The sequence below is a fragment of the Uloborus diversus genome, chromosome 9, assembly GCF_026930045.1.
Source record: "Uloborus diversus isolate 005 chromosome 9, Udiv.v.3.1, whole genome shotgun sequence".
Classification (NCBI taxonomy): Eukaryota; Metazoa; Arthropoda; class Arachnida; order Araneae; family Uloboridae; genus Uloborus; species Uloborus diversus.
Window position 1 is genome coordinate 88092054 of NC_072739.1, and position 21193 is coordinate 88113246.

At 34.7% G+C, this 21193-nt stretch overlaps 1 protein-coding gene across 1 annotated transcript in view; it reads left to right on the forward strand.

Annotated features, from left to right (window-relative positions):
* The window catches only part of LOC129229485 (transmembrane protein 163-like), a 35560-nt gene extending 14948 nt beyond the window's left edge, over positions 1-20612 (forward strand). Inside the window, exons 2-8 of the mRNA XM_054863800.1 lie at positions 2308-2439; positions 4212-4255; positions 7492-7583; positions 9639-9735; positions 11790-11901; positions 15410-15551; positions 20126-20612. Coding sequence (XP_054719775.1) covers positions 2308-2439; positions 4212-4255; positions 7492-7583; positions 9639-9735; positions 11790-11901; positions 15410-15551; positions 20126-20189 — 683 coding nt within the window. The 3' untranslated portion in view covers positions 20190-20612. The remainder of the gene's footprint in view (positions 1-2307; positions 2440-4211; positions 4256-7491; positions 7584-9638; positions 9736-11789; positions 11902-15409; positions 15552-20125) is intronic.
* Positions 20613-21193: the final 581 nt, after the last annotated feature.

Genomic DNA, 21193 nt, shown 5'->3' on the forward strand with positions numbered 1-21193 from the left:
ATTTTTTCAATGTGGTGCATTTTTAAATCAGTCTCCGATCTGAAAATAGCTTAACGATGTGAACTATATGTAACTTGACGATTTATTTTGGAACATAAACTTAAGGAAAAAAATCTGCTATGAAGTTCTCTTCTCTTTTCCGTTAATTAAAATTTTAATTACTGAGAGAATCACGTTCTAATTACTAAGAATATTTTTTAGGGGTTTGGTTGATCACTGGCACATGTTTATCTTCCGTCTATGTTACTTCATATTCTCAGTCATCTTAACGCGCTGATAGCTTTAGATTAATATAACACTTCAGATCGTATAGTATGGCTTCGTGACCAACCCCATGAATCCACGATTGATACAATGCATTATCTACAAAAATATGGAAGTAAAACAGTGTTTTAAAATTGAAATTAATAACTTCTGAAACTTGTGCAAAAGAACTACAGTAGAACACCAATTATCCGAATCAATGTGGACCGGACGCTATACGGGTGATTTTCTTTGAAAAAAAAAGGTCTATTTTAATTAACTGCTATACATGTATGTATAAAATAGGAGAAAAAACAACTTTTTGCTGAAAAAAAGCTTTTATTTAATTGAATGAAAGGCTATACTTGTTACGCGTACTTTCAAGTTCAGCACATTAGAATCCATTAATATAACTGCCCTATGAGATGACGACTGAACGTCCCATTGTTTGCACTTGTGATAGCAGCAAAAGGCGGAGTTACTAAGTATTAAATTTTTTTTAACCTATTTATAGTATCAATCAGATAGTACTTTGCGTTTAATGTGTTTAATTCATATTTTAAATAAACTTTAAAGTGTGTCAAATAATAAAACTATGTAACAACAATAAAAAAACAATAAAAATACAGAAAAGTTTGTTTGAGTATGACGATTTGGCCACCCTCTGTAGTTAATGTCACTTGTTAAGTTAATTCGTAAGTTCTTTAAAGTGGTTTCATTTTCATATTTTAAAATTTGAAAGTCATAATTTTCTTGGCAACTGAAAGTACAAACTTAGCTATCGACATTTGTGCGAATGTGTGAGAACAAATTTCAAGAAAACTGCACATTTTTATTCTTAAAGTTAACTTTTTAACTTGAGAAAGATATTTCATCTATAAGGAAACTATCGAAAAAACCGTTCTGATCTTCAATTGAACATTTTTCATTTTTCCGTTTCCTGAACCGTCCTATGTGATTCACCTTGTCAACACTGTCCGAACTGTTTCTAACTGCATTCAGTCTCAAACAATGAACTTTTCTTTACACGTGCTTCGAGGAAATATATTTATATTTTAGCAGCTAGTCAAATACAGTTACTACGTGCTTATAGCGATTTCGTTCTATGTCACGATCATTTTGTAATCATCAAGGTAAGAATCATGATTTCTGTACATGAGTCACTACTTCAGCTGATCAAGCTTAACGTCATTCTTACTCATAAGGTCTTCACTTTGTTGGTACAGGCCAAGTATGTTTTCAAAAATTTCATGCAATGACAGCTAGAAAACCGCTTCTCTTATCTGAACGTAGATACCTGAACCTTTTTCGATAAGAATTTTAAATATAGTTAGTGATTTAAACCTGGATATATATGTACCTGGATATAAGTCATTCATTTGTAGAAGGTCTGATTAATATAATGTTGGAATGATTAACATTGTACTGTGATGTATCCTAATTGTGCGTCTCTAAACATTTTCGGTTTTTGACCGATGGAAATTTCGTGACGGATTTCAGCTATTTCGAAACCATACAAATGATTTCCAGGATTGCCGAGCACTAGTTAATAACTCTTGTGTCGTCATTGGTTGAAATTTCTCAAACTTTGACTCGTAACTCGTACTTTTGTGTTGTTTGAAGTGTTAGTTTTGAAAAACCTCCGTTCTGGTTCGTTCTAAATCTTTTGATTCCAAGAAGCGATTCAATGGATTACTTATGGAAAGCTGTGTTTGTTTCAAAACATTTATACTATTCCGTAAAGTGAAGACAAATGCTCTAGAAAAAATTTTGTTTCGAAACTCAACGTAGAAGTTTTTTCTGTGCTTTCGCATTTTGTGATCGTGCTTTCAAGGAATAGTGAAGATCTGATATGCAAAAATGAAAATCTTTAGATTGTTTTTCCATAAACAGAACTTGTGCAAACGATCAATAAAAATACGTTGTAAATGGTGAAATCTTTCATAACATATCTCGCTCAAAGAACAACTGTGTATTTTAATCCTTTATGTTTGCTATTTGAACTAAAAACACCTTACTGAAGAGTAGTGGTCAAAATGTCTTCACAAACTTTTATTTTGACAGAATCGGTGTCTTTGACTTTGAAGGAAGTATCCATGCAGATGGCCGATGATGTTGAACGTCGACGTCTGTACGCTCTTTTGACCTGCATCATTACTGCTATCTTTGACGTTTTTCTTGGAACAGCTGCATTTGGTAAGTAAAATCCTTTTTACGTAATGAGGTTTCATTTAATATTGTTTAGGGGTACTTCGAAAGGAGGTCAGTGTCACCTACCAAAAATGCTCCTTATCCTGAAAATTTTGTCTGACGGTGCGGAAAATTTGGAAAAAGCAATACCAAATTGTGATTAATTCCAGTATGGACCCGCTTCAAATGGCATGTTGCCGTGTTCTGGCCACCCCTCTTGGCAAAATTTGATAATCGGAGATAAAGAGCTACCCTTCAGAAGTTCTTTTATTTCTTGTAATTTCTCAGAAGCAGGAATGGTTTTTACACTATAATTAACACAGGATTGTACTTCATTGTCCGAAAGCTCATCGTGATTCATTTTATGTGTTTCTGGAGATCTTGATAATGTATCGGCAGTTGCAATTAAGTCACCTGGAACGTACATCATATTGTAATCAAAACGCATCAATCTGATTCTGAAACGTTGAATACGCGATGGAAGGTCTTCGATGTTCATCTTGCCTAAAAGAGGGACTAGAGGCTTATGATCAGTCTCTAAGGTGAACTGAAGTCCTAGCAAGTATTGTTGAAATCGTTCTGCTGCCTAGGTCGCAGCCAAAGCTTCCTTTTCGATTTGCGAATAACGCTTTTCTGTGTCACTTAAAGATCTTGAAGCGTACGAAACTGCTCTTAACTCGTCATTGGGTTGTTTTTGGAGTAAGACACAGCCTAAACCAAAAGATATTGTGCACGTTTATGAGAAATATTATATTTATTTATGTTTAGTTATATTTATTTATGTTACTGTAAAAGAGCGAAACTGCGGCAAATGTCGACGTTCGCTGACGAATGTTAACATTCACACAGTAAAAAAATCTGTAAAAGATCGAATATTGATAGTGAATGTCGATATTCTCCAATTTTGGTCTTTCACAGTGTTATATATGCATATTTATATAACATGTACAATGCACTTTAATATGGAAATCCTTTTCATGAATGAATAGTTGGAAAACTGATAAATAACAATAGAGGTTAATTTCTTTGTCTTTGGGAAGTACCACTCTAACTGGATACCTGTCTTTATAACGTCCATCTGTGGCAATAGGTTTTCATTAACTGAAAGCGTTTTATAACTTAATAGAAAAAGTTTTTGTTCTGGAGATAAAGAGGAAAGAATCGAATTAATGAACTTGTGATGTTGTATTTAACGACCTCTGAATTATTTTATTCTACTGAATGCTAACTAATATTTGATCTTAAAAATTTCGATTTTGTTGATCGTTGGTAGCGGAGAAATGTCAAAAAAATGATGTGCAGCATGTATTATTTGCAGGTCAAGAATCCTTTAACAAACGCTTTAAGACAGAAGCATCCTGAATTTAAATTTTTGAGAGGCGGGAAATTTTTGATTTACCAATTGAAACTCTAAATTTTACCGAATGATAAAATACACGCATGCACAGATACATACAATTTGAATGGGCATTAGAAATTGCTATATTGCACTATTTTCTCCAAATTGTGCCAAATAAGGAATCTTTTTGGAAGGTCTAGGGGACATCTTGTGCGTTCCCTCTGGGAAGCCTGCTTCTATTATAAAAGTTGCTTCGTGTTTCACGGTAATTTTATTCCAAATATTTTTCAAAAAATGTTTTCTTATGTGGTTAGGGTTCCAATCCTCGAAATCTAGACTGGTTCTTTGCTGTTAAAGTACAAACTTAAAAATGAATAAATTGGCATTTTTCAGAAACAAAAAATCAATTGCAAAATTAATTGTACTTTAATTATTTCAGTTTGTGCAGCCATAACTGACAGCTCAGCAGGATATGCATTTGCGGTGAGTTAATTTTTTGTGCTATTTTGTATTTTAGTTTTTTAAAAATAACTTTCTATGTTTTAACAAAGCTTAGGTCAGAACAGGGGCGTGCAAAGAGTGGGAGAAGGGGCGCCTGTTGGCCCAAGCCTGAAGGGGATCAGAAGATTTTTAACATGCTGGGTGAAATATATGTAGGGACGTAAGTGTAAACAAGGTGGTGAGGGGGGGGGGCTAAAATTTAGTTGTGACGGGGCGTGTGTTTGCGCGCCCCTGGGTTAGAAGCTTTAAAAATTCTAATTGATGAAATATATGCAACACGGAATATTGATTAAATTGACTGAAGTATAATACATTTTTATATTGTTTTTTGTACTCCGATTTTTTTGTGCAAATGAGTTAGATTGAAAGATTGTTCCAGGATCTGAACAATCTCCATTTAGACAAAATAATTAAGACCGTTTAGAAGTACGACCAGTGAATGAACAGAGCCTATATTTTTTCTTTTTTAATGAGGTTTCAAAATCTTTTTTAGATGAGCTGACATCAATTTACTTTCAGACAAATCAGAAAAGGAAGCGCTAGAAAATTGTTTGCTCCCTCATTTACTGGGTTGCTATATTCACCTCTATTGGGACATCAATGTGGATTCAAACTGTTACTTTTCTGTTTCCCTCTTTATTTTTTTCCTTGTTAGTTTTTATTTTAAGGGGCCCGTTCATACGCAACACTCGTTGATTTTAAACTCTGCTCCAACGCACGATAGTACTGCGTTAAATCCATCGATTCTAACCCTTGAAAGTTATAAAGTTCTATTGATTTTCAAACTTTTTGAGCCTATCGTCCCCCATTAAGAATTGACTGACAGCGATCAACTCCACCCTTTCTTGAAAGAACCTTAACTTCCTGCTGGTGACCATAGATATTTGTGAAAACATTTACATTTTACTTCTAATTTAAATTTTTATGATAACGTAATTTCAGTTAATCACTCTTAAACCAAAAAATAAATAAAATTACCTTTTTTCACGTTTTTTTTTTTCCAAAACGAACTTATAGGTATTTGAAGGGAAATACTTGAGTAAGAATACCGGCGTACCGTTCGAAAAGACAGAACTTTTAAGAAATAAATTCTTTTTTAAATTGGACTCTCGGAGAATTGAAAACACTGACACTCAAAACTAAAACTAAAAAAAAAAAAAAAATAAACATTCATAATTTTAGGAATTATGAGGAAACTTCGTTCAACCGAGGTATGAGGAGTTAGCTCTTGAACTTTAGTTTGTTTCCTGTTTTAATTTGTGATTCCTATTCTGAACTCTTTAATTATCGGTTTCATATAGGTTTTCAATTTCGATACTCACAGGATTTGTATTTTCTTTTAGAAACTCATTGTCCCCTCTATAGCTCCCATCGAGGAGATCGCCCCTTTCTTGGAACCACTGTTCTAAAGCGACGCAATCTCAGAGCAGACTCTCTTCAGTAAAATGTCACGCGATTTACATATTGCGCGATTGCGCTGTGTTAGCAAACGACATTTTAAATCACTGTAAGGAATTCCAAATCACTGAATAGGAGCTGCGTTAAGATCAGCGAGCGTTGCATGCTCCTCTAGATTGCAGGTTTTTAATTAACGCGCTTTGGCTCTAACCATTGATAAAATTTCTATCTTACATTGATATCCAACATGCTTCAGCATAAAAACGAGCTCTAGGTGCAGGGGCGGATACAGACTACCATTTTAGAGGGGGGAGCACGCTGAAGAATGACCCCGACTGCCACGAACGAACTTATGGTTTTGGTCCTAAAAATTTCTGAAACTACTTGGGGTGAATAAAAAGTACCAAATGGCCAGGAATAAGGTACATGGTAGAGCATAGACGTTACTAATTCATTTCATTTGCAACAAAAAGAAGCAATATTTCAAACATTTACTTGAAAAAAATATTAATAAGGTGGAAAAATTGCTGAAATCGTTAATATTTTATTCATCAAGTGCTTGAACACAATGTGGACTAATGATATTATCGAAGGTTTAGGGGGGGGGGGGTCATGACCCCCAGACCCTACCCTTGTACCCACCACTGCCTATGTGTTCTAGCGTCAACGTTTTGTAAGAAAAATTCGTCTCCAAAACTCTCACGAAGACTTTTCGTGTAATCTTATCTGTTGTGGAGTGCAATGTTTTAGTCCTTCTACTAAAAAAATTACAATATGCTAGAGTGAATCAAACTTTTTGCATTTAGAAGCAACGATATTTCCAAGAAGATAAATTAAACTTGGGGGTTTATTATTTTTTTATATATAATAAAATACTATAGTTTGAAAAAATGAATGACTAAAGAACAGATCGTTAGTTGTTGGAAAACTTGTCTAAATTTTAAAAAATCTAAAGTTATCTAGACAAGTTGGCAACTGTAATATTGATTGTGGATTCTTTCTTTGAATTTAGCTTCTCATCATTTGGCTGCATAACTACAATGTGGCAGTTACGTAGATCTTAAATCTTCATAAAGGAATCTTTATTGGGTTGTTGAAGACGGATTGCTTCTTCCTGTAGACAGTTCAGCCCACAGATTCCAATAGTCGTGAAGACGATTTCGAACAAGAAACTGACAGGGGATTTGGATAAATCTTTCGGTAGCAGTGGTAATAGAGGGTATGTAAAATATGTCATGAACACCGGATATGTGTTTAAGTTGCTTAGTTTGAAAGTTTATAATCAAAAATGGTGATTAAATTAGTTACACGAAGTGAAGTAATAGTTTTTTAAGTCAAAGAAGCCGAATACAGTCGAATTAATATTCGAGACCTAGGCGATAACAATTATAATGCTCTTCAGATAGATTACGCTGAATGTGTAGCAGAATTATTCTGTTATCAGTCAAGATATTTAATACTGGGTATTTTTGAGGTATTTTAAATTTTAGTTTGTCTAAGGGACCGTCCACAAATGTCAAGTTTTGTGACAAGGGGAGGGAGGAAGTAACAAGAAGTGCGACATCACTCTCTTTTTTTGCAGCAATGTTTATGAAAATATCTTGACAGGTAACAGAGTGGGGGTGGGAGGGAGTGGACGTAGGTCAAAATGTTGAGAAAAGTTGTGACATCATTTATGGACAGTCCTGGAATTTCTTTTCGATACTACATGTGTATTTTGCGATTGTTCCATTTTTTGGTACTATATCACTTTGTTTTGAAGTTGTATAACGTTAAGACTTATACTAACATTTAACAAATGTTGTTTTCTCCTTTGATAGCTCGATTGTTTGCTTGATGTGGTGGCCGCTTCTCTTGTTATTTGGAGGTTTTATGGGTCAACATCAGCTTATTCAGATTTCAAAGAAAAAATGTAAGCATATAGGTCGTTTATTTTCATGTTTGCTTTAAACTTCTAAGAGTTACTTTACTCTTTTAGGAACTGGACATGGGTAAGTGAAAATTTCTTAACCTTTCATAGCGTTTAAATGTTGAATGACAAAGTAAATCGTGATCTAAAAGCAATCAAAATTTGAAGTTGCTTATAAAAAAATATATCAGAGCGCACGGTGCACTCCATTGAAGATGTAAGTATTTATTGCGAATAAGTTTGGCTTTTAGTCTTTTTGTATGGTCAAAAAAGGGGGAAATCCTGGGTTTCGGCAGGAGATGTCCCTCGACATCCACCTCGGAAACGCTGCTGCGATAAGCAGAGGAAGAGAATTAATAATGAGGAATTAGTTGCAGTGAATACTCTCATGCATAAGGCAAACTAACGATTAATAGTAGACGATATATGAATAAATGACCTAGATTCCAATATGTTGTCAGAGTATATCATGTGGCGTGATTGAATCGGTTTACGAATACCACATTGTCTTTTGAAAGGAATCACTGAATATTTCGACGGGTAATTGAATAACTTTAAAAACTTGAAATGAAACAAATGTGTATGTTTAACAAATTATTTGCTCCAAATCTAGATTGAACCAATTCAAAAACTTTTATACACATTTTGGTTGAATTAGTTTTGTAAGCTTTTCTTACTGTAATATAATTTCATAAGTGTCCCGGAAAATATAATACTTTTTTTAACCCATTTTTTAAATACTCGTATGTAGACTATTAATTAACGGGAGGATTTGATTTTATATAGATTCGGGTTTTTTGAACAAAATCCGACCCTGAACAAACCATGAAAAACCAACCCTGTTTCCCCGAAAATAATTCTCGGTCTTGTATTAAATTTCGTTGCGAACGATTAGGGCTTACCCAAGCTACTTATTTTTTATGTCCAATAATTAATACTTTTTTTTTTGTTTCAAAACACTTATTCGGGTTCAAGCACTAAATTTATTCAAATTTGAAATATTTTAATGATAACCCCTCTTAAACCAAAATATGCTTTCGTTTTTGGGTGTCTTCGCCTTACTCAGCATTTTCTCTTATCGCCATTTTTGTAACGTTCGGGGTTCATTTAACTGTTTCTCGTTGCAGAAAAGCAGTAAGAGTTTTTTTATTACTAGTGTTCCACAAGAACTCACTTCCATGATATTATGCCCTTTTTTGCATTTGTTTCGTCTGAGCATCGAAATATATATTTTAAATCCTATTATTAAATCAAATATTGGTAAATCAAATCTGGCTGCTGTGTCATAAGACATTCTTTTGAATGGCTATCTGTAAACAAGGGCTTATTTTAGAAGTAGGACTTTGGAAGCACCTAGAAAAATCGTACTAGGGCTTTTCTACATTATTAGGTCTTTTTTTTTTGGAGAAATACGTTATGTTTTCTGATGAGCTCAATTTTTTTGTAGCCTTAAATTATCGTCTGAATTTTATTTTCTGCTATTGATCTCTGCTTTATACTGCGGATAAATGCAAAAAAAGACTTCGCGTTTTGCATATATTTTTAAAACAAATCTAGGTTAATCGATGTTTATCTATTTTAATATTTTCAGAGTAATTTTGAAATCAGCAGAAGAATACCATAATTTTAATGAAAATTAAGATGGGTACACTCAAATTACTTAAGCTTACATATGTTTAAAATAAACTGCATTTGCAGTAAGTTCAGTGGGCAAGATGTCTAAATAAATAAAAAATGTGTAAATAGCTTTGTAAATTGAGTTGTACGCATAGAAAAGTTAACATTACCCCCATGAACCTGTTTCAGGTTTTCAATCATTAAACAGGATATGAAATTTATCACTTTCATTTTGAAGTTTCAAAATGTAAAAAGAGTAAGTTTCTTAAACTGTATGCTTTTTGATGCTTTTCTATAAGTGTAAAAAGTTAAAATCCTTTCAATTTCATACGTACAAGAACTATCTCTTTTCATATTTGTTTATTATAAGAATTCAGTACGTTCATATGAATTGAGTTCATGAAACCCACAATTTTATTGACTAATTCTTTTTTGTTTCAGGGCATGTGTTTCATTGGGAGTTTTATTTTGTTTAGCTGCGATGGGAATCGTATGCAAATCAGTGTATGATTTGGCTTGTCATACTGTTCCACAGCAGGTACATTGTTTTTTATTTGCAGAATAAGTTAACGTTTTTTGAATATCAAGGTTTATTATTTTTCCCCTTTTGTGCAAGTTTTCCTGAAATTCTGTATAACTTTTCACAAAGCATCTTCTTCATTGTTTCACTTTGACGTATATCGCTTCAAATTTCATTATACCGGGTGCTTTTTTTCAGTTGATAAAACTTTAACACCATTCAGTTTCATATAATTTTTATTCAAGAATAAAATCTATCGTCCATCAGTTCGTACGTTTCGCGTTGGGCCAAGATCATTCAACCCTATTTTCATGAAATTCGTTATAAAACTTCTTTGAAACATAGTGATGTGAAACTAGAAACACATTTTTAAAAGCAGATTTTGGTCTTATACAGTCGAGTCCCGACTTACGTGAGGGATGCGTTCCAAGACTCCTCGCGTAAGTCAAAATTTCGCGTTGCGGAAAAATGTATCCATAAACATTTTTTAGAAACATACCAAATTTTTTAGACATTTGTAAGCACCCCTCAAGCTACTTTAAAGCATTCCTCAACTATACATTACAGTTTCTTACATAAACTCAACTTTTACTGTATTTAAAAACTAAAAAAGCTGTTTTATTAAACATAAAATAGTTAAAATGCACAAAAAGAATAATTGATAAAATAAAACACGGTACATACAGTATGTAGTAATAATAAAATGCTGCACTATAATAGTACTGTACAGTAGATACAGTAATAATATTTGAGTTAAAAAATGAAGATGATGAAGATTTATGCTGCATAACCACATTGTTATTTTTTATTAAATACATTTTAAAATACGTCTTCCCAATCTCTTTAATGCACAATGCAAGAGAGCAGCTTCCATTTTCATATACTTTACTCAGACTCTGCAAGCTTTAACATTGAAATTAAGTTCTGAACTTATACGGATATTAATTTGTTTTGACTTTTAATTGTACGTATGTACACTGTTAAAAAATTCAGGAAGATTTTCTGGTAATTGTTACTGTAAAATGGCGGGCTAACGCATCGCTGATTTTTACGGTAATTTTTACCGGAGAAATAAGCGATTCCAGCGCCAATTCATTGCTGCGGCCTACCAAGGAAACTGTAAAATTTTACAGTAACATTTGATTTTTACGGTAATAGTTACTGGCAACATGGATGCCAGTAACAATTACCGTAAATTTTCCGGAAAATTTTTAACAGTGTAAGATTCACCCATACTTATTGCGTTGCTACCGTCAACGTTTGGTAGTTGTCCAAGCATATCGAGAATCTTAATCTTCTTTTTATTGTCAGAAACTTTATCCCCCCCCCCATCTTCATAAACTTTAGATGAAACAGCGTACTAAGGTGCCATTATATTTCATAAACTTTAATGTTTAGAATGAAAAAAAAAAGAAAGATGCTGAGCGGTTTTTTTATGCACTAACAACATGATGCCTAGACTAGTTTGATGTGGGAACTTTCGATGGTCAGTGTGATGCTAATGAGATGTAATAACATTCACAAAATATGCTAGTTGTCGATAACGAAGCCGGTACTTCCTTCTAAAGAAATTCGTGTTGTGGGGCGAGGAATTCGCTCGCGTCAGCTCTAAAATTCGTTACTCGTGGGAAAATTCGCGTTATAGCCATTTTGCGTAAGTTGAATCGCGTTGTAGCGGAAGTCGACTGTATTATGATTTTAAACATTTTTCGAAATTTTTAAGGAACATTTAATACGAGACATTACCTGATGTGCTTACTTTATAAACAATTTATTGAAGGCCATAAAAATTATACAGCAGGAGTTTTGGGATCGCACTAGGTCTGCAAAAGACAAAGGTTTCTTACATAGTCCCATTTTGGATTTTCCCCCACAATTAAACGAAACTTTTATGTTTAAATAAACAAAAATCCAATCGCCAAGAAAGAATAAAAAAAGTATTGATTTGCTGTAGTTCTGGAGTGTTATCTCCTGATAAAATAACTGCATTCATTAATCTTGGGATCCATTACTTCGCAATTTATGTGTGTAGCAAGTTTTTTTCCACTTTAAAAAGAAATACCTCTTTGTAGCTTGTGTACGTATTCATTCTTGCTGCTATCGGTGGAGTAGTGAATTCAGTTCTTGGAACAGTGAAGTACATTCTCGGGAAGAAAATGAAAAGCCAATCTCTCATACTAGAAGGTAAGATTAGTTCTGAATTTAAAGGGAAGTTGCATTTTAATGTTTTGTGGATTGCATGAAAAATGAAACATTGTTTATATAAATATGAATGTACAAAAGCAAGTCTGCACTTTTAGAAACAGTGCTGCACTTCTTAACAGAAAACCATACTATAATTCAATAATGAAAAAAGAAAAAAAAGGGGGAAAAAAAAAAGATTAAATTAGTAGCAATCGAAAGAGCAGTAGTCCTGGATACATAAAACTACTTGCCCTTGTGTCCCCGTTATTAAAATAGGAGGTGTTCAAGTTTGTCGGAATTTTGAGAAGTCGTAAAATTTAACGATTTTTGGTGTGAAATGGAGGATATCTTGCACGCGATTTGGAGATCGATGTCTTGCCACATGCAGAGGATGAAATCGTGTGGTATCTTCAATTTGTCGTAGAGTTTCAAATTTTGGTCCTTTTCTTAGAATTTTGGAAGATTTTAAAACGTTATCTTGAAAACGGGGGCACGAGGGCAGATAATTTTTGCGTCCTAATAAATGTTTCAATATGCTCTTTCGATTGCTGCCTACTTACTACTTTTCATTATTACAGACTCATGTGGTTCGAGGTTAGTAATATATGTATAACATTTAGGGTAACGGCACCAGTAACAGACAAAGGTCCAGTAACAGACAGTCATAACTTTGGATTTAAATAAGAATTTTAGCCAGGTAAACTGATGTTGCTGTGATCCATGAATACGGTGCAACCATCTAAAGTTATCACAGTGAATTGTATGAGCCAGTTGGTATTTACAAGGCAGAGGTGGAAGGAACAGCTACCACGAGGTCAGCTGGTGTGTTTCATGTTCATTTGAATTAAATAAGGCTTTAGTTTAACTTAATAACTCAACAACTTTAGTCTTAATAAAGAACTTTTGCACATTTTGAAGAGAAAAGGGGAATTTTGTCCATTGCTCATCCTTTTCTCATCCAATCTGTATCAGATATTTAAGTGTCTGTTACTGGGGGTCGGACCTTTTCAAAATTGAGCAAAAAAAAAAAAAAAAAAAAAGCTAATTCAGAGGATCCAGAAGCAGCCAAACGTTAGATGAGATACAACTGCATGAGAGAAAGTTAAAAAGCTCTTAATTACATTAAAAGGGTTAGAAAATTGAGTTAACCTGAGAGCGATGTCTTAAGCATGTCTGCTACTGGTGTCGTTACCCTAACTGGTGAAATGATTTGTTTTGTAATGTTAGTTGTGAGGGTGGGGTACATGCAACCCCAACATTATATTTCTTTTGCGCTACACAAAATTGAGCGAATTTAGTAGGGAAATTTGATTTTTGTGTTATTCATATAAATACAACTGAATGATTACGTAAGTGAGCATACAAACACGTATAAAGCCTTAAATGTCAATAAAGTAGGGCCTAATTACTCATAAACTTACAAAATTGACTGTGGGGGCGGTATACCAGAACAAATTATATCTTCATTTTGCTACGTGATACACGTTTTATATTTTTAATCTGCATTCGATGTCACTATTAAAAAATGAATTTTCTTTTTTCTTCAAACGTTAAAGTGCTTTGCGTATTATTACTCTTTGTCATAAGTTTTCACGTAGAACAATTTCCCTAAAAGACTGGCAATACGATGTTTTAATAGAGTTTTTGATAAAATGATGAAAATCGGTATTTGACATTATTTGAAGCTTATTCTGTTTCTGATTTTGTGATTGTGTTTTTATCTTCACCTTTTAATTATTTATCAAAAACTTCCAAATAAGTCGATTTTTTGACAAAAAGAAAAAAAAAAAGTTTTTTTTTTAAAGCGTTTGAGATGTAGACTATATTCGTCTTGGCTGATGAGGTCGGGGTATGCTCTAATTTGTCTTTCTCTCACAAATCTGCTGATGATAAAGGAATCTACTTTTATGCTTAATTCCAGTCGACTCTACCTAGCTATGAATATTTGAGGCATAAAAATTTGATTTTGCCAATTTTGCTTTGATGTTAGAAGAATCATAGTAATGAATAAATCGATAAATTGATAGTTATCTATTTTGTACTTATTTCAATGATGCAGTATTTAGAAAAAGGGTTTTTTGCTAAACTAACGTCATACATAAAAAAAATCAGTTAACCTCTTCGCCGCAAGGATAATAGCTGCTTTTTTGGGGGGGCGGGGGGTAATGATCAAGACAGTGTTTCTTTTTTTGAATGTAGATTAAACTCTTCAGAGTTAAAAATAAAACACTTCAAAAAGGTGAAAACAAACAAGATCAAACATCTTTTTTTGAGGCTTCTCTGGAACTTTTTCTTCAGCGCAAAGTTCAGAGAATCACATTATCTTGTGAAGTTTGCATTGAGGTGAAAGAGTTAAATATCCGACCTTGCATTGAATGCAAATGTTTTTTGTCGAATCGTTTATCAACACGTTCTTCAAATTTCTTTTATTTGCGCAAAAGTGAGAGGTTGTTATTCTAATTGCTTCAAGGTCTTTTCGGAATGTATGTTAGAATGAAGTTTGTGCGTCATTGATTTCTTAGATCGAACACGTGAAATTAATGTGAGGAGTTCCATTTAGGTATCGAGCATAATTTTCAAGGACAAGGTTTAAAGAATTCTCGTTGGTATCGGTGGCTGAAGAAAAGTTTCGAAAATGAGAGATCGACTTTAGAATTTATTTTTGAAGCTACATTTTTTGTTCTGCATTGAATGGTATGAAACTCAGCCTTTATGATAGACTTAGGAACGATGCTTTTTCATTAAACAATGACGTTTAGCTACAGTTGATCGTAATGTCATTGTGTCATTTCGTAATTTCTTTGATAAGTGGAACTTTCATACATCGTTCCCTGTTTTTCGCGAAACCTTTGGTATTTCTTCAATGATATAGCTTGAACGCAGCACTCTGAAAATCGTTTACTAGCAATAAAAATAAATTACTTCGCGAAAATTGAAAATAGTTATCTTTTAAAACTGCACTAGAATTGCAATAACGGCCTTAATTTAAACTTTTGGAAGCATTGATAATAAATGATTTTTTACTAGTATAGTAAATTGTGCTCTTCAAACACAGGAAGTGAATCAGAGATGACTTTAAAATAACGATTTTTCAGAATCTTTTTCTCAAACTTCTTATCTACTGACGGGAATCAAACCTCCAGTTAAAATAAGAAATATAATTTTGGTTTAAAATTTTGCCGTGGTCAAGTTCCATTTTTTTTGTATAATTTATGATTTTAGTAACAGTCCTACGATTTTCGTTGCCAGATGCCACCGAAGTACACTGCCGAAGGCGGTGTACACTAAGCAGCTAACATTGGATTGTGGAGCGAAACTAGCAGGTGGCAAGAGCCCCCTCGTCTGTGTCATTGCATGAAAAATAGGCGCTTGGACATGATATAATCTATGTTTAACTATTGTTAATGCATAAAATAACTCTTTGACAATCAGTTTTGTGCATTTAATATTCTTGAACTGCAACTACTATCGATATTCTTTATTTTTAATTATTATCTCTCTCCCACAGCCATCAACACATCTTTGAGTGCAGTATTAGCCCTGATGCTTGCAATCAGCGACATCTTATACTTCTATCACCCATCAGCATGGACCATAGACCCCATCACCAGTTTATTTGTTGCATTTATTCTCCTTCTTGGTGGCATTAGGTAATTGATTATATTTTCATAGTGCCTTACATTAAACCATGGCCGCACTAAATTTTCGCTTACGCTTATAGGCCGTGACAATCGCTAAAACTCATACCAATAAAAGGGGCGCTACAAGGAATCCCTTTTTTTCAGTTACGTTGCCATTGATTGGTGGATGCAGAGTTCCGTTCAGCGCCTTTTGCAATTGAAATGGGCGACGTCCAACCAAAAATAAACTTTGAATCGTTGGCATTGATTGGTGGAGCAAATCATAGTTGCATCGGTTTAACACAAAATCATAAATTGTCAGGGCCTGAAAGCGTCAACGCCATCTAGTGGGGTCATATTAAACTTAATCTTGAGATCATTTATGAGTGGTGCCCAACCTTTTACTACCAGAGAGCCGCGTCTCATGTCAAACTGATTCTCGCGGAACAGAACACACGAATTAAAATTTTGAAATTTTTTTCTAAATACCATAGGAAAATATTTTTTAAGGAAAGAAAACCAACAATTATTTTTATCATTACTTGATGCTTTCATTAATAGGATCTGTTTTTCAGAAATCGGTTTTTGATTAATTGGCTCCATATTTGTATCATTGTCATAAAATTGTGTTTTTCAATTTGTAGTATTTAAACAAAACAACGGGCCGCACGGATGAGCTTCGCAAGCCGTAGGTTGAGCACCACTGATAACATTTTATGTCATTTAAGGGTTCAAGCGTTAGCGGTTTAAGGCGCAGATTGATCTGTGGCGTACGGATGTGGACGTGATGGGAGTGAGCGATGTGTGCAGGGGCCAGAAATTTTGGGGCCTGTCACAAATGATTTTTACGGTCACCCTCCATTAGAGTTGTTCAAAAGAACTTTTTTCAACTAGAGTGCAGGACACCCTCTATTTATTTATTTATTTTTTAAACTTACTAATAGTATTGTGCTGTAAAAGTTTTAGCTTCATACTCGAATTTTAAGAGGGTGCTCAATGAATCCTTAATTTAACATTAGCTGTAGCATAGAAAATGCTACAAACTTAGAAACGTTTAATTTCCCCAGCTGTTTTTGTAAATTTTTTCATTGCAATGTATATGCATATTATTAGTGTATATTATATATGTAGCATTGTTTTTTCCGTTCAATGAAGCTTTTAACCCCCCTCCGCATACTGATGAAGTTTGGGGGAGGGGGTTGATTACCCTCTTCCAGTTGAAATAGGAAACTAAAATTCTTCCAGTGTATTGATATCCTCAAGTCTGAAAATATTGAGGGGTGTCCTGTTATCTAGAAGAAACACTTTTTTTACATGTATTTTTGAAACTTCATATTGTTTACCCCTATATTTCACCTCTCATTTTAAAAATATTGGCCCCCTTCAGGCTTAGGCCAACATGTGTCACCCCCCCCGTACACGCCCATGGATGTGTTGGTGGCGGGGTTTGATCCGCGGATCTTTGTGAGAGTAACCCAGTGCTTTACCTCTAATCCAAAAGGACCTTAAAGCTCGGGAGAAAATTTTGGTTATGTGCTCTTGGAGTTTATGCCACAGTACATAAAAAGATGAAAGAAAAAAGAAAAAAAGAAAATTAATTTGAATTCTGAAATTTTGAATCCAAATTATGTTTTTCGCACTCACGAACTGAGACAGGACCCTACTCATTGGAGTTATTGTTTCTAGAAACGGCTCCTGCCCCCCCCCCCCCCAAGTCTGCCTCTCCTCCTGGGCGGTTACGTGTGCATAGTTGTGTGTGCGCGTAGACCTGTGTGTATGCACGTAGGCGTGTGTGAGTGTATGTGTGTGAAGTCGTGTGTGAACGTGCGTGTGTGTAGGACATGGACGCCTCCGACCAGGAGAAGCGGATAGCTCAAAACCGGAACAGCCGCGCCGCGCCGCCAGCAGAGGACGGTGGGCGGTGGTGCTGCAGCGGCTTCTGGTCCAAGTTGAAAAAGGCACGGACACCAAAAACGGTCAAATGAGAACAATAAGCAATCGTGATTGCTCAAAAAAAACCTTTTGAATTTTCAAAATTAATTTGAATTTTGAAATTTTGAATTCAAATTATGTTTTTCGCAATCACGAGTTGAGACAGGACCCTACTCATTGGTTACTACCCCAGTCGCTTGTGCCTAGAAACGGTTCCTGACCCACTTGGGCGGTTACGTGTGTATAGTTGTGTAGGTTTGTGTATGTACGTAGACCTGTGTGTATACACGTTAGCATGTGTGTAAAGGCGCGTGTGTGTATGTCTGTGTGTGAGCGTATGAGCGTGCGTGTGTCTAGAGCATGGACGCTACCGATCAGGAGCAGCGGCTACCGGGGGACAGCGCTCAGGACCAGAGGTATCGCGCCGGAGCCGCGCCTGCAGAGGTTGGTGGGGTTGAAAAGGAACCGGCCATGAAGGACGGTCAAATGAAAACAATTAGCAATCGTGATTGCTGAAAAGAAAAACACATATTGGCAATTAAATAAAAAGCAAACACAAGCAGCACGAACAGGATTTGCGGTTGTCTCGAAAAAAGGGTAACATAAGGTATACTACAAGTACTTTTTACTAAAGTTTTGAGAGGTTTAATAAAAAAAATTATTTTAAATTAGTCACCACCAAAGATATTTTTTCAAAAGTTGTGGTCGCCATTGAATTTTTTTAAATTCAAGTATTTGTAGTTTTTTTTTTGCCCGAATATTTTCACTTTATTTTTATGACAATTATTTTTTGTCTGAATTATCATAACGAAAAATAGCCCCATAATTATTTCAGTATATCATGAGTACTTTCCATTAAATTGCTTCTTTCATGAGGCAAATTTGGAGGCAGAGCTTTGATTTTGTTACCGAACCTAATTACGAACTAATTGCCATGAACTGTCATTCATTTCTATTTCTAGGTATTAATTGAATATATATCCTTAACAATGCAGTGGGTTGATCCATTATTCCAAGCGAGCCATTTTAGCATCTATTAACTAATGACTGGCAGGCAGCATTCCGCGTCCAACCTTCAATCTCTCTCTATAAAATGTGTATCTGTATAAATGAATAAGTTACGTCCAAGTTTATTAAATCGGACAACTGGTGATCTAACTGCATTAAGTGTAATGACTTAGCTTTTGTAGACGCCAATAAGTTCAAAGATTTTGTTTTAAGATGGAAAATAAAATACTTAATTGTTATCTTCTATTTATTCACTGGAAGAGAAAATTGTTCTGAAAGATGAACTTCAAACACTCATGATTGAACTTTCAAAATGGCCCATCTCCATTAGCTTATTTTAAAACGTTTCATCTTTATCGTCTGGATTGTCAAGAAAGCTAGATCCTAGAAATTTTAGATGTTTAGTACATTAAGCTCCCAGACAAATAGACAATATATTCATACTCTTCCAATTCATAATTATAATGAGTCTGGTTTCATTCAATCAAAGGAAGATTTTGAACAATCTAAGCTGATATTGAATTAGATTCGGGGTGGAAATATCGCTTAGTGTCGATTCAGTTTCGTCCATTTATTTCAGTTAAAACGTTACGTCTCAATTATTCAAAACGATGAAGGCTGAAGTTGGTAAAATATAAATCTATTAATAAAATGACTCCCTGTTTCACATTTGATTATAAAAGAGGAGCTGTTACTTTTTTTTTTTGGAAAAGTAGCAGTTTCCGCTTAGTTGAAATTTTTAAAACTATTTTTTTTAACTAAGACAATGTTACAGTATTTTAAGCCGAGCAGCACATTTGTTCCGTTTAACATAGAAATTACTTTATGTTCTGTAAAACAGAGATACAGGGTGTTCCGAAAATGACTGATACATTTGAAAAATCAATAGAAACTAAACGGGCAGCAGTAGGAAAAAAGGTTTTTTTCATTACGTTTGGGACAACAGTAAGTTTCCAGATTAACTTTCAAAATTAGCTACAAAGTTCTCAACAGATGGCGCTGCAGGTATTCAGAGGGGGCTGCTGTGTGTCTGTCTGAAAATTTACTGTTTTTCCAAACATATTGCAAATATACAGTATATTTCTGTCGCTGCCCGTTTAGTTTTCATTGATTTTTCAGATATACCGGTCATTTTGGCGATCTTACAGACTGCGTTTTTTATACCTTTTTAAAATACCTGCAGCGCCATATGTTGAGAAACATTGTAACTAATTCTGAGAATTCATTTACCTGAAAATTTATTGTTTTCCCAAGCATAATGCAACAAACGGTGTATTTCTATCGCTGCCCATTTAGTTTTTGTTGATTTTTCAAATGTATCATTTTTGAAATACCCTGTATTTGTACTAATATCAAACTAAAGTTCTCCTAATAAGATAAATAACTTAGTGACTAGAAAGCGAGTAAAAGTAATTGCTTTTGTGCCTAAGAAATTAATTTCCTCTGAAATGAATGTCACTCTTCTGAAAAATGTCAAGGGGTATTTTTACTCCTCTGAAAAAAGTAAAATATTTTCGCTCTTCTGAGAAAGGTCAAGGAGTATTTTCACTCCCACAAAAATGTCAAGGAGCATTTTCACTTCTATAAAATGTCAAGGAGTACTTTCACTCCTTGAAAAAAATCTATTTGCTGACAATGCTTTGAGAATTCTTTTTCTTTTGCAGGGTTCTATGCCGAAGAGAACGAAGAGCCGAGACAACTCCGCTGCTTACGGGGAGTGCGGTGTGAACGACACGCCTTTTTATCATTCTAGAATAACCAAACACAAATCCCAGTCCTAGCTCGCCGGGCGGAGTGCGCTACCAACTCTGCCTGACGTCATCCCAGGGGGCCACCGAGGCCGGGACCTAGGGCAAGGCTCTAGTCCCCAGGCTGGTCGAGGATGACAGCGGAAGCGAATTCGATGCGTTTGCCCTGTCCTCCTGGTGTGCTGTTTCCACCAGGACCGAGGGCCATCACGTCGGAGCCAGATCTTCGAAATCATCGTCCATGTATTTCGTTCTGTTTCTTGTTTCGAGTTCCAGATCTTAACCAATGTGATTTTTAACGATGTCAAATACTTCCCTTTTATAATCGCGCTGTTGATACGCTGTTTTTACTGTGTGTTGAAAAACTTGATTTTATTGTCGAAATTAAAGTGTTCTTTTTACTTTTTCGTAGTGTTTTTTGTTTCAAAATTCGTTTCTTTTATTGAAATTTACCTTTTAATCGAAGATTATATCGTACTCCGCAAGAAAAGTAATACACACAGGTACACACAATCAAACTCATTTCTTTTATTCAAGTTTACCTTTTAATTGAAAATTATACCGCATCCTGCAAAAAAAAAAAAAAAAAAAAAACCACACAATCATATTTTAGCAGAGTTTATTTGTTAATTTTTAATCTAAAGTAAAACTCGTTGAATCTAGTTGGAGACCTGCTGGAGAGGAAAATGTAAGCTCACTGAACTTTAAAAAAACAAAAACTTTTTACTGTTCCAATCTTCAAGCAATGGGACTCCTTCGACAAAAGTGGAAACAAGAGAGGGTTGTATCTTCTATATATTATAGCGTGGCTCTCTGTTGGCGCCTTGACAATGTTCACCTCTTTTTGGGGTATACAGTGAAAAATATTGGAGGGGATATGAATTGAAATACTTCTGCAAAACTACTACGAAAGTAGTCCAACATAAGTCAGCTCTAACCAGGCAGGACAAGAGGCCATGTCATCTTTGGCGGAAACAAGGGACC